Source organism: Elgaria multicarinata, chromosome 3 (genome assembly GCF_023053635.1).
Source record: "Elgaria multicarinata webbii isolate HBS135686 ecotype San Diego chromosome 3, rElgMul1.1.pri, whole genome shotgun sequence".
In the NCBI taxonomy this organism is placed as follows: Eukaryota; Metazoa; Chordata; class Lepidosauria; order Squamata; family Anguidae; genus Elgaria; species Elgaria multicarinata.
This window is the reverse complement of record NC_086173.1, coordinates 47,843,679-47,857,266: the sequence shown is the minus strand read 5'-3', so window position 1 is coordinate 47,857,266 and position 13,588 is coordinate 47,843,679. Positions and strand designations below refer to the sequence as shown.

At 47.9% G+C, this 13,588-nt stretch overlaps 1 protein-coding gene across 1 annotated transcript; it reads left to right on the top strand.

Moving 5' to 3' along the window:
* Window positions 1-604: 604 nt before the first annotated feature.
* On the top strand, window positions 605-12,615 carry C1QTNF1 (C1q and TNF related 1). The gene is made up of 4 exons (XM_063120123.1): window positions 605-749; window positions 5,318-5,460; window positions 8,839-8,975; window positions 12,018-12,615. The coding sequence occupies exons 2-4, from the start codon at window positions 5,330-5,332 to the stop codon at window positions 12,566-12,568; spliced, it is 819 nt and encodes a 272-aa protein (XP_062976193.1). The 5' UTR covers window positions 605-749; window positions 5,318-5,329; the 3' UTR covers window positions 12,569-12,615.
* Window positions 12,616-13,588: the final 973 nt, after the last annotated feature.

Genomic DNA, 13,588 nt, shown 5'->3' with positions numbered 1-13,588 from the left:
CTTCTCTTTCTGGGGATCTGAAATTTGAGTAGCACCACTTATTCCTGCTCTACCTGTATAATTGCAAGTAAACTATATACTGGGGGGGGGGGAGGAATGCTCTAAGCCTCCAGTGCTCTCTCCCTCCTCCAAAGAAAGCCAGTCTGAGCAGCAGTGCTCCTGGAACTCCTTGCCACTTGGGGAAGTAGGATGCACACAACAATACAAAGGGAGCAACAACCTCCAACAAATGGAGCCAGGGATGAGCCGGCTGTGAAATCCTGGGCCAGGCTGAGCTAGGCTTCAGAATGGCCTGCCTTCTGCCAATCTGATCTCCATGGCTATGTGCAGTGGCTGTACATTTCTCTTCCTTCCCTCCCTCCTTCCTTCCTTGGCTTTGGACCTCAACATCTGGAGATACTTTTTGGCAGAGGAAACTTGCCTTCCCTGTCCCAGCTGTGGGTGATGGGCACACATATGGTTAACGGCAGCTGTGTTCCCATCTGAGGGAGGAGGGCCGGCGTGCCGTGTCTGCCCCTTTCTTTCCCTCTTGCTCTCTCTCCCTCTCAGTTTTTCAGAAAGCGACTTTCTGCTGAGAGCCTGAGATCTGAAGTCTAGAAGCAGCAGGACAGCCAGGCTTCCCTCCTCCTCCTCTGTAGTCCACTAGCAGGAGGGGGTGGAAGCGTCTCCTCAGAGGGGGATGCTCTAAAAGACCCAAGAGGCAAGGTGGTCAAGCAGTGCCCCTGGCAGCCTGGAGTCCTGCCTCCGAGGTAAGTGCCAGCCTGCTGGGCAGAGCTCCAGGGCCAGGTGCTTAGGGCGGTGTGTGTGCAAAAGAAACTGGGATCTACCTGTGCAGATTTGGCTGGGGAATAGCAACCTAGGGATCTTGTACAAGGGCCCTTCTTTCAGAATGCTCTGGGTTGCTCAGGCGGATGGTACCTGAGATATTTGGAGGGGTGGGGGTTGGATCTGCCCTTTGTAGTCTCCCATGACAGTGAGACTGCTTTTGCCTCTCACCACTCTACTATCCAGCCCTGTCTATATGCAACATCCTGCACACCCCTAGATAGAAAGCTGATCCAGAATTTGGCAGGACTCATTTTTTGCCACAGGCCAGCCAGCCTCATCCTCTGTTCTTACAGAAACTCTTGTTCTTGAAGAAGTGTCCCCTGGGGGCAACCTGTACTGGGCAGTGTGAGCGATGCACCATCGCTCTGGCATGGGGAAGGAGACTAATGACTCTCTCACTGGGTCCTGGGCCTGCTGGCAGACTTGCCACTAGCCGCTGTTGAGCAACGGTAGCACTTGCTTGTGAACAGCTATGGTCCAGCAGATGGGCCAATCCAGGAGCAGTTCCTCTGTGTTTCCCAGTCACATCCAAGAGGGTTACGGGTTGGTAGCCATGAGGTGAGCGCAGGGGCCCTGCGACTCTGGTCCTCCTCACCCCAAATGTCCTCTTTATGTTTGCCTGAGTGGAAAGGACTCCTGGGCGTTTGGGTTTCTTAATGCTGAGGGGAATTTTTCCAGGATATGACGGCTTTACATTCCCAGGCGTTACCGGCTGCTGTATCAGGCCCTTGAGAGATGGAGGGTGGCCAAAGCGTACCGGAAAAAACAAATTTAGTCTCGGAGCACACAACTCCATTGGCGTCTCTGCTCCTGTTTGTTGACAAGCCTGTGTTTGTCCAATGATATATCTCTGTCTGTCTGACACTGTCTCTCTGTATATAGACGCTTGTCCTCTTTGTGGGCATAAGTCTGGTTCACTTTTTTGTTCAGTTGATCTTGCTGTTATACTATTGTATAGTTTCTGGTAGACTGTTCACACTCTCTCTAAAACTGGTGATGATGTATCGGTTGCTTTAAAAACAATTAACATAGATTAATCCCCCACTAACCATGAAATGTGTTCAAATTAGAAATATTCCATTCCAGCTTTACTATAGCCATATGAAGCCTGCCATACAGCGCTTCTGCTCAAAATGCTTATGATCAGACTTTAGTGAGTCACCACAGGAAGGGAATTCAAGAACTGTGGAGCAGGCTTCCTTGACTTTGTGTGGGATTCTCAGTCTATATAGGTGCACCTTGGTTTGCGTATGACATGTATTTTTCTATTGTGCATGATAATATACTGTTGTGTGGTCTCAGGGCATACGATGCAGTCCCATTGCAGAAGCTAAGCAGGGCTTGGTCTAGTCAGTGCCTGGATGGGAGACCACTTGGGGACCCCTTTGAGTTCCACATGGAAGAAAGAGAAGACAATAAATGTACTAAATAGATAAATAAAACAATTTGTTAGCAAATGTCAGCTTTCCTTAATTAACATCAGGTGTTTTCCTCTGCGAGTGTGTATACATCTCTGTGCCGATGAGATTTCCATCAGTATATCGGAAAGCAGTTTTATGGCTAGACATGCCTTCAGATTGGATGTATCTCTCTCTCTCTCTCTTGCTGAACACCAAGTTTCCTAGTTTTTGCTTCCCATTATTTACTGGCCATTCGAATTCCATGAACAAATTCTGCCTGTATGTTTCTGCACTCTGCACATGTACCAATCTGTGAGAATAGACACAAAGGTGGAAAGCTGTGTAAGTTAACTCTGCCTATAGACTCTGAAGTGCGTAAATTACGCACAGTGAGCAAGTACATCTGTGAGTAAGTACAATACAACAAATGCATGTAGGGGGAAGGTGTATGTGTGATACACAAGGAGGATGTATAAATGTATCTGCACTGCATAGTGGGTGAGTGTAAGTGTGGGGAATGCATTGCACAAGAGTCTGTACCTGCTCTCCCTCCAGATGTGTTGGACTACAAGTCCAGTCATCCTCAACCAGGATGTCTGTCAGACTACTGGCTGGGGTGGATGGGAGTTGAAGTCCAACACACTTGGAGAGTGCCAGGTTGGAGAAGGATGGTCTCAGCTCAGACCCCCACCTCCGCCTTGTACTCAGGTTACTTGTCCTTCGCCACAACTCCCATTACAGCCATTTTGTGGAAGTGCTGAGGACAATTTTTTCAAATGGCCAAATATGCTTGCCCTTGGTCTGTACTAATAGTTAAGTGGTTTCTCTGTAAGAAGCCTGAGAATTATACGTAGTTCTGTTCAGGGACTAGGGTTTCAGCATCCTCAGAAAGCTACAATTCCCAGAAATCCTTGGAGGACAAATAAGTTTTAAAGCTGCACTTATCTCTAATGTATATGTACTCATGAATGAATCATAGAGTGAACTGCATATATGTTCTTTGCACAGCACGGGACTTCTATGTACACTATGATTGTAGCTCACTTCAAATTGGGTGTACCTCTCTTTACTGCCTGTGAAAGTATGACTCCTGCTTCCACATGGACCACAGCTATGCCCTTTGGTCCATATGTACAAGACAGGCTATTGCTTCCACAAGAATCTTCTGGGTCTGGATTTTGACCCAGGTGTGTGGTTCATTCCCTGAGAATATTCCCAGAGGCCCTTTGACCACAAATCTTAGGAGGTTTGCCCAGTTTTGCTTGGTACTACGCTGCCTTGGCTTATTATAAAAGTGAAGAGCAAGCTACCAAAATATGCACATCTACATGCATTTCTACACTCACATGTGCTCTGCCATGGAATCAGTGGCTTGCCTTAGCATATAGCATTGCACACATGCGCCTTAGGATGGAGTTATTGGATTGCTGCCGCAGGCAGCTGAAAGGCACTTCAGAGGGAGTGAATCACAGTGTCATCGCATTGTTACAGGGAATGGGGTGGGGGTTCTCTTCAAAAAAACAAATAAATCCCAATCTCACCCACCTACTTCTGCCCTCGTCATTGAGAAGAGGACAGTGTGTGGGAGAAAGAGGGAGTTGGGTCTCTTCTTGGACTCATCTTGCTTGTTTTGAGTTTGATTAACCTAAAGGCCAGACAACACTTGTAGAAAACATGGTTTTTGCAATCAGAGCGGCCATTTCTCCCCTGCAAAGTGGTGCTGGGGGGGGGGGGGAAGGTGATTTGCAGGGGGGATGAGATGGACAACGGGATGCACAATCCTTTCTGCACCTGCCATTTTCAACCTACAGCATGTCCCAGCTTCTTCTTCCCTCTTGACCTCGTAAACACACACTTGGCACTGGGAATCCTTGGCATAGGGGAAAGCACTTAGACAGTGGTACAGGTGGGGAAGGGATTAAACTATTCATTCATTCATTTATACATACATACATACATACATACATACAATTAATATTTTACCCTTCCACCAAGAAAAGGGCACTCAAGTGGCTAAAGTCATAAAACATTTTTTGAAAAACCCATAATTAAAAACAATAAGCAAAAATACATATAAAAAACACAACAAAAATTACAGAATCAAAACAGCATCCAAACCAGCGGACCATTTTACAAGCTGAATGCCTACTTGAATGAAAATGTCTTTGCCTGCCAGCAGAAGGACAGCAGCCAGGGAGCCAATCTAGCCTTCCTTGGCAGGGAATTCCATAGCCTAGGGGCAGCCACCAAGAAGGCCCTCCATCACACCTCCACCAAACATGCCTCTGAAGGCCTCCTGCATATTGCTTCCCCAGCCCTGCCATTTTGTGGTGGAGAAAGGATGACCACAGTTGCCAGAACCATGTCTGCACTCAAAAGGGTAATTCAGCCCTTGTTGATTATAACAAAAATGCCACGTGGCAGCTAGGAGGTGCCAGTGACCAGTAGTTATCAGCAAACACCTGTTGAGTTCCCTCGGCTGCTTCACCCTCCATGCATCACCCAAGATTTTTGTAGTATTAAACATTTAGGGTTGCATCAAATATTGGTCCAATTTAAGTCCCTTTCATTTCGATGGGTGTACCCTAAGTAGGATTAACATTGAACTCAACCCATAATATGTGAATGGGGGAGGGAGGAATAACATTTTCCTAAATGTTTGAGGACACACCATGGACAGGTGCCAGGGGGATCAGCAACTTTGTGTTTGGAGATATCCACCTTCACTTCATACTTAAGTGTCCAATTGCTGGAAAATGCTAGTGAGATACTATTGGGCTCAAGCTGCTGTGTAAGGCAGACTTCCCCAACCTGGTGTCTTCCAGATGTGTTGGATGGGGATGCTGGAAGTTGCAGTCCGACACACCTGGAAGGCAACAGGTTGGAAGAGGCTGGCGGTGCAACGTGTGAAGGGGCTCTCAGACATTCAACTTCGGGTAGTCCTGAAAGGCCCACCTGTATTCTGGTGTAGTGTTTAGTGGGAGGGCGGGGAGGGGGGATCCAGAGCAGACTGTTGAGCAAGCGGGATATTCTCCAGCCACTGATGCCAAACCCAACGTCTACATGCCTGACTCTCTCTTCTCCGACAGACGCCCGCAGCAATGAAGGCACCACTGGCACCAAGTGCCCTTTTGCTCCTCTGTCTGCTGTTCCAGGCTTATTGCAATGATGGGGATGTGGAAGAGACGGCTGGAGTGACACCACCCCCACCACCCCAGCATCACACTTCCAGGTGGGCCATGCCAGGGAAACCAACTAGCCATAGCGTGCCCCCCCTCCCAAACGCAACGCCTTTGCTCTTGTGCTGTGGGAATTTGGTCCTGAGCTGAGCCACTTGACTACGCTCTCTCACGGAGTCCTCTGATGAGAGATGCAGTTTACACCTGGGCAGCTGCTCTGAATTGTTACTCTTTGAGCAAGAACTGCTGACAACTGAAGAAATAACTTTGTGGTGTAGTTCAATGCCCAATTAACTTCATTAATGTGCATCTTCAGCGTGCAGTTGATGCACAATTAACTCTATCACTCTGTCCCATTTTAAAGGAAGCCAGAGGCTGCTGGGTGATGATAATGGCTCCGGAGGAGGTGTAAATGACTGCAAAAGGGGCCTTAATGGCGTGGCATCATAGGCACAACACTAAAATTCCCTTAACTGGAGTGAGCCTTCCACTGTGTATCTTTGTACTTTCAAAGGGCCATGCTTTTCTAGGGTGTGTGTGTCCATACACTCTATTAACCCTGTAGCGGCTGTGCAGTGGCGCTGCGTTGTTTATATGATGCAGCTGCCAACTTGCAGCCACTTTGGGCTCCCCCTCCCAAAACGGTGTGTTTTCAAAGTGCTGGTTTACCATGGTCAGAGCACATGGACACACACACACCAGCTTCAGTTCGGGTTATCCGATGGGCATAGCTCTGTAAGTGCAGGAACGCAGGGCAGGGGTGGGCTTGATTAAGGGAATGGCCGCTGGCACTGTGGTTTTTCCTGGCCAGACAGCCTGCGCTCCCTCCTGCCCCATCTAGCTTTCTTGATTTTGCCTTGCAGCAGCAATGCTGTGGGCTTTTGAGCTAATCAGCTTCCAAGGTGGCATCGTATAGACATCCCCTAGATCTCTCTCCACCCTTGCAAATAGCTACAGCTCCAAGGCGTCATCCCGTCTTTGTTTGGCCTGGTTGTTGTGGCTGGGAAAAGTGCAGGAATGTTGGGAACAAAGGGGTTTGGTTTTGTAAAGAGCTTGGGAACTCTGCCTGTAGGTTTTTGGTTTTGCCCCTTCCTCCTCCGGCTGAAAGTAGTGGAAATGCACACCTCCAATGGATTCAGGCTCACCCTTCTCAGATCTCCTGCGAACCATTCCTGTTTGCAGGAGATCCTTCTCACTTGTTATTAAACAAATGAAGATTACGTAGATGCAGTTTCACATCCAGTGGTTTGTGGTTTCAATGAGTCTGTTTCACATCGCACGGCTGCAGGCACACCACCAGATTTGAAAAACTGGTGAAATTCACAACCTATGCACTGTTTTGTAAATTGAAACCTCCCACTCCCCTGCTGAGACTGCAAATCATCTGCCAGTTTAGGGTTTCAAAGAGAAGCCTCCTTCAGCATTATGGGGCCCTCAGCTAGAACACGAGGGGGAAACTGCCCAGAACCATCTTGCCAGAGCAGCACACCGCCTCCTCCCCCTCACAGAAGCAGTGACGGTCACAGGAACTAGGGGACTGTGTCAACCAATTCAAGCAGCAGTGAGAATTTTGCCCGGTCTCCTGGCTAGAGTATCAGCTCTTCCTGTTAATAGGCCAACTATTGCATGTCCAAAGTTGGCACAAATTTGTAGTAGCAGCTGCTGCTACAAGTCATGAGTAAGTAAGAGTGCAATCCTAGAATCACAGAATCATAGAATAGTAGAGTTGGAAGGGGCCTATAATGCCATTGAGTCCAAGCCCCTGCTCACTGCAGGAATCCACCTTAAAGCATTCCTGACTGTCCAACTCCAACTTGAATGCCTCTAGTGTGGGAGAGCCCACAACCCCCCTAGGCAATTGGTTCCATTGTCGTACTGCTCTAACAGTCAGGAAGCTTTTCCTGACATCCAGCTGGAATCTGGCTTCCTGTAACTTGAGCCCGTTATTCTGTGTCTTGCACTCTGAGATGATCAAGAAGAGATCCTGGCCCTCCTCTGTGTGACAACCTTTCAAGTATTTGAAGAGTGCTATCATGTCTCCCCTCAATCTTCTCTTCTCCAGGCTAAACATGCCCACTTCTTTCAGTCTCTCCTCATAGGGCTTTGTTTCCAGACCCCTGACCATCCTGGTTGCCCTCCTCTGAACCTAGGGTGACCATATGAAAAGGAGGACAGGGCTCCTGTATCTCGAACAATTGTATTGAAAAGGAAATCTCAGCAGGTGTCATTTGTATATATGGGGGACCTGGGGAAATTTCCTCCTCATCACAACAGTTAAAGCTGCAGGTGCCCTGCCCTCTTTTAAACCTGGTCACTCTAGTGTAGCTCCTGCACCTTTAACTGTTGTGATGAAGAGGGAATTTCACCAGGTTCCCCATATATACAAATAACACCTGCTGAAATTCCCTTTTCTATGCAACTGTTAAAGATATAGGAGCCCTGTCCTCCTTTTTATATGGTCACCCTATCTGAACCCCCTCCAGCTTATCTGCATCCTTCTTAAAGTGTGGTGTCCAGAACTGGATGCAATACTTAAGATGAGGCCTAACCAGTGCCGAATAGAGGGGAACCAGTACCTCACACAATTTGGAAGCTATACTTCTATTAATGCAGCCCAAAATAGCTTTTTTGCAGCTACAGTACATTGTTGGCTCATATTCAGCTTGTGATCTACAACAATTCCAAGATCCTTCTTCTTTGTAGTATTGCTGAGCCAAGTATCCCCCATCTTGTAACTGTGCATTTGGTTTCTTTTTCCTAGGTGTAGAACTTGGCATTTATCCCTATTAAATTCTGTTGTTTTCAGCCCAGCACTCCAGCCTATCAAGATCACTTTGAAGTTTGTTTCTGTCTTCCGGGGTATTAGCTATCCCACCCAATTTTGTGTCATCTGCAAATTTGATAAGCGTTCCTTGCACCTCCTCATTAAAATCATTAATATAAATGTTGAAGAGCACTGGGCCCAGGACTGAGCACTGCGGTATCCCACTTGCAGAAGCAGAGAAGAGGAGCTGCCCCAGCTGTTCTAATGGCACTGCTTTTCTGCACACAGCAGGAGAGAGCAGCAATTCTGAGTTTTAAAAAAAATCAGACTTAATGAGGGGGTTTTTTGTCACGCAAGGAAGGCCAGAAGGGGCGCGGGAGGCAGACGACGTCGTGTGAGGGACTTGAGCAGTGCCCAGTAATGAGCGTGCAATAAAACGCTCATCAGATGGAGCTTTCTGACTCTCAGCCTAACCTAGCTCACACGGTTGTTGTGGGGATGAAGTGGAGAGGAGAGCTTTATGTACACTGGGATACAAATGTAATAAATAAATGAAATATGAATGTGAGATCACAGAATAGAAACTTTGGGTATCTTCCAAGGAAAGGGGGTACTGAGATCTATTCCCCCTATGACCCAGCTTCTCTGTGCTGTTTCTGCCTCCCAGGACTGAGAATGACTACGAGAAATACAGCAAGCGGCCGAGAGGTTCTGAGTGTGTGCGCTGTTGTGATCCTCCTGAGCGCTTCACAGCACACCCTGCCTACCAGCCTTTACCTCAGATCAATATGACCATCCTGAAAGGTAAGGGGTACCAACTCTACCTCTGTGGATTCAGAGCTTGGGCTACAGGGAAAGAGGGGAGACAATAAGCGACAAGAAAAATGGGCCAGAGAGGTTCATCTTATCCTCCTAGGATCCCTGAGCTGGGCCTCCTTCTGGCTTGTTGGGAAACTACTGTTCCTGCCTGGTTCTTTATTGATCCAAGGCCTGAAGTTGGTAGATAGAACGCAAGGCTGCCAGATCTCAGTCCAAAGATCTATTGTTAGGGCCGGCTCCAGGTTTGAGGGGTCACCCCTTGGCAAAGGGCACTCTGGGGGCAGCAGCAACAGCAGCAGCAGCATTCTGATCTGTGGCAGGCGGCTCTGGGAGAGCCATTTTAATTTCTTCAATATCTCTAACATAGCATTGCTCCAAGGCATTGTAGGAAATTAAAATGGTGGATCCTAAACATTTGAATATAAGGAGAACCCTGCTGGATCAAACCAAAGGCCCAACTTGTACAGTATCCTGTTTCCCATAGGATGGCCTCTCAGATGCCCCAACAGGAAGCTCACAAGTAGGACCTGAGCACAATAGCACACTCCCTCTTGTCCCTCAACAACTGGTATTCAAAGGCCTGCTGTTTCTGATCATAGAGGTAGCAAATAGCCGTCAAGACTAGTAGCCAATGAGAGACTGGTCCTCCATGAGTTTTTGTCCCTTTTTAAAAAAACATCTAAGCTGGTGGCCGTCCCCACATATTGTGGCAATGAACTCAGCTGCCTGGTGCTCATTAGAATACCAGAAAGAAAGAGACCTCTGGCAACCTGGCAACCGCTGGAGGATTTTGTGTGCTGATGCCAGGCCTACATTCTGTAAATCCCCTGCGTCAGGAGATAATGGAGCCGTGGCTTCTTCTACCAGTTCCTCCCCAGGCCCCATTGTCCGCCCCCGCCTGTTGTGTGGCGCACCTGGAGTCCTCTCTTCTTACATTACATAAATCCTGCTGGTTACAGCAAATGGGGGAGGGGGTCAGGCGACAGAGCCAGAGGAGGAATGGGCAAGAGAAGTTGCAGCTGCCTCGTTTCCAGATGCATCAGATAATTTAAAGGATCGTGGCAGATCTCCAGGTTGTGCCTTGGCAACCCTGCGTTCCATGCAGGGCTATTCTCTGAAATGCCCTCCAACCTGAGCAAAACCGTTTGCAGTTCTCCAATTAGGAGCAGTCACGTGGTGTGACTGGGAAAGCAGGGGTGAGCTTCCAGTCCCCATGCTTTGGTCATGGGGCGGGGTGGCTGCCTTTGGACGAACCTTTGGGTTCTTTAAATTCCAGAGGGGCCGGTTTGGGAGAAATTATATGAGCTAAATAAAATTCCTGGCTTGAAGAAGTTGTTATGATAATTTTATTGAAGCTCCTTCTTTACTCAGGCCAAGGAAAACCGCCAAATTAGTCTTGAGTCAAACCCAGGACTCCAGAGGTTGCATTAGGACATGGCCTGGTTTGTCTGGAAGAAAGTAGAAGATGGGGAAATTGTGTATTCAGAGGATACCTCTATGAAATGGTCACCCAGTAAGCAATGGTACCAAACTGATTGGATCATTTTCCTTTGAGGCATCTCTCCCAAGAGCTGATGGGTACAATTATTTTATTTATTAATCTGTTAAATGTACAAGCTGCTATTTTTTTCTTTTTTTCTAGTTAAATAGGCTATTGTTCTAGACTACTACCCCATCAGTTGTCTCCTTTGAATTGAACACAGAAACTGGATTCACACAACACAACAACCCATCATGGGTAACAAGCCATGGTGAGTCGTCATGTTATCCGAAACTGGGCTGCTTCCCACAGGGTGGCTTGTTGGTGGACAACAAGCCATCCAGACAACCCATGATTTGTTCTAGGAGTTGTTCTACCCATCCTGGGTTGTGTGAAGTGGCAACTGAGCCACTTTGCAAGAACTGGAAAGCAACCTGCTGCGGTTGGAGTTTGTGTCCACCCATGCCTCCTCAAGCCCCCCTTGCCAGTGATTGCTCCTGCTACGATGCCCAAAGGGCACTTTGGAGGGGCAGTTACTCATTTGCCAAACCATTAAAAAAAAAAATCCGTCCCCCTAAATTTGCCCAAATATGGCTGTATTATAAATATATATATTTTTGGCCCCTGAAAATGTCTTTATTATTTTATTATGATTATTCCTCCATTTTTTTGCAGTTGCAAAAGCGGGCATTTACATTTGTTAAACTATATAGAGTCTTGTCTTGTCTATTGCCTTGTATGTTTCAGTTGTCAAAGGGAACAAAGTGTACTAGGAAACATACGAAGTAATTGACAAGATGGGACTGCATATAGGCCAGCTAGACAGCTGTTGACAATTGACAGGACCTGGGGTGGGGGTGGGGAGTGCTAGATTGGCCCCTTGGCAAAGTTATCCTCAAGTTTTGAAGTGTGGAACTGACCCTTGGGGGTCCCCCACTTGCAATGCACACCTCCACAAGTCTCCTGCAAGTGGTTTTAAGGGTGATCTAGGGTCTACCCCATTTTTGAAGCTCCCCTGTTACTGTGAATAGGAGCTGCAAAAATGGGGTGGACCCTAGATCACCTTTAAAACTACTTGCTGGAGATTTGGGGAAATGCACAATGGAAAGGGGGGACCCCAAAGATCAGTTGCACACTTCAAAACTTGAGGATAACTTTGCTAAAGGGTCAATCTGGTTTGCTTTCTCCCCCACGGTGGCTTGTTAACTACGTTGCTCATACTTGTTACATGCTGGGAAGGGGGGAATTTGCATAATTCCCCTTGGCAGTGTGGCTTGTCATGTTGCATGAACCCAGCCAAAATGGCTTGTTGCTGTGGGTAACAAGCCACCTAGAGCTTATTGCCTGTTGTAGGGTTCTGGATGGATGGCTAGGTTCACACAACACAACATGCCAAGGAGAATTATGCAAATCCACCCCGGTTCATGGGGGAGGGGGGAAATGAGCCACTGTGGCTTGTTAATTGCCTGCTGATCATGCACACTGGCGCAGAGGCCAAGGTTGCCTAAGTAGAAGTGGTGCTCAGTTATGTCCTCTTTACTTCTCAGGTGAGAAAGGGGACCGTGGTGAGCGTGGCCCTCAAGGCAAGTTGGGCAAGGGCGGTTCTGCAGGGAGCAAAGGCCAAGTAGGCCTCAAGGGGCAAAAGGGAAACATGGGCTCTCCAGGGGAGCGGTCCAAGACCAACTACGCTGCCTTTTCGGTGGGCCGGAGGAAACCCCTGCACAGCAATGACTACTATCAGACCCTCGTCTTTGACACAGAGTATGTGAACCTCTACAGCCACTTCAACATGTTCATGGGCAAGTTCTATTGCTATGTGCCTGGCATATATTTCTTCAGTCTCAACGTTCATACTTGGAACCAGAAGGAGACCTACCTTCACATCATGCACAACGGGGTTGAAGCGGCCATCTTGTATGCGCAAGCTAGTGACCGAAGCATCATGCAGAGCCAGAGCCTCATGCTGGAGCTGCAGGACCAAGATGAAATCTGGATTCGGCTCTTCAAGGGTGAGCGCGAAAATGCCATTTTCAGCGATGAATATGATACGTACATTACCTTCAGTGGATACCTAATTAAGCCCAGCTCTGAGCCCTGAATCTGCAGGCAGATGGACAAAATGATACTAAGAACTTCACAATGCTTCATCCTTCCAGCACGTTCCTGCTTAGTGATTTCTAACACTACTTAACTGCCAGAACTCGCCCTCTAGCTCTGATTCCTGCCCTGAGCAAGGGGTTGGACTCGATGGCCTTATAGGTCCCTTCCAACTCTACTATTCTATGATTCTATAAGCCACCCATACTACTTAGAACAGGGGTGTGGAACCTCAGGCCCATGGGCCAAATCCAGCCCTCCTGGTGTCCCAATCTGGCCTTCCAGGGTTCCCCAGATGGCCCCCAATTCTTTCCCCGGGCCCCATTCGCTTTCTCTTGAGTGCTGATCACAGGGTGGATTCCAGCTTTTGCACCTCACACCGCCTGCAATTCTGAAAGGTTGAAATGCCTCTCTTTAAAGACTAAGATCTTTAAGCTACAAAATGCTGGTATTTGGGGTATTTTAGAGCCACCCCTTTGCCTTTGACCACACCCCTTTTGCCCCACCCACCACTGGACTGCAGCCCCTGAGAGCTCCTCCAAAATTGAATTCAGCTCTCAGGCTGAAAGAGGTTCCCTACCCCTGAACCAGGTCTTTATCCACATCGAACTATGACATCATTTCCCTTGGACAAGGCTTCCCTCCTACATTAACCTCTATCCCTTCTTCCCACCGCAGCAGCCTTGAGCAGGGCCAGCTGTGCTCCCAGATCTTCCCACATGCTAATCTAAACTAACTATTGCCTTGATCGGACTTTCCATGACCCACCAATTCCTCTGCCCTACTGGGACTCACGTGCTTAACCATAACTGCACTTCTTTTGCACAAGTCTCCTTAGAAGACTTTAAGTCTCTGAGTTCTCTACAATGCATTTGTCCCTGCTTTCATGGTCGCAGACAGATGCTTCCTCTCCCCAGATTTCATCACTATTCCTAATCTGCTCTTTCCCTACCCCACTCACACCATTTAACCCAGCAGGGCATTATCTAAATACCTCCTAACCTTAGACTTGCTTTACCAT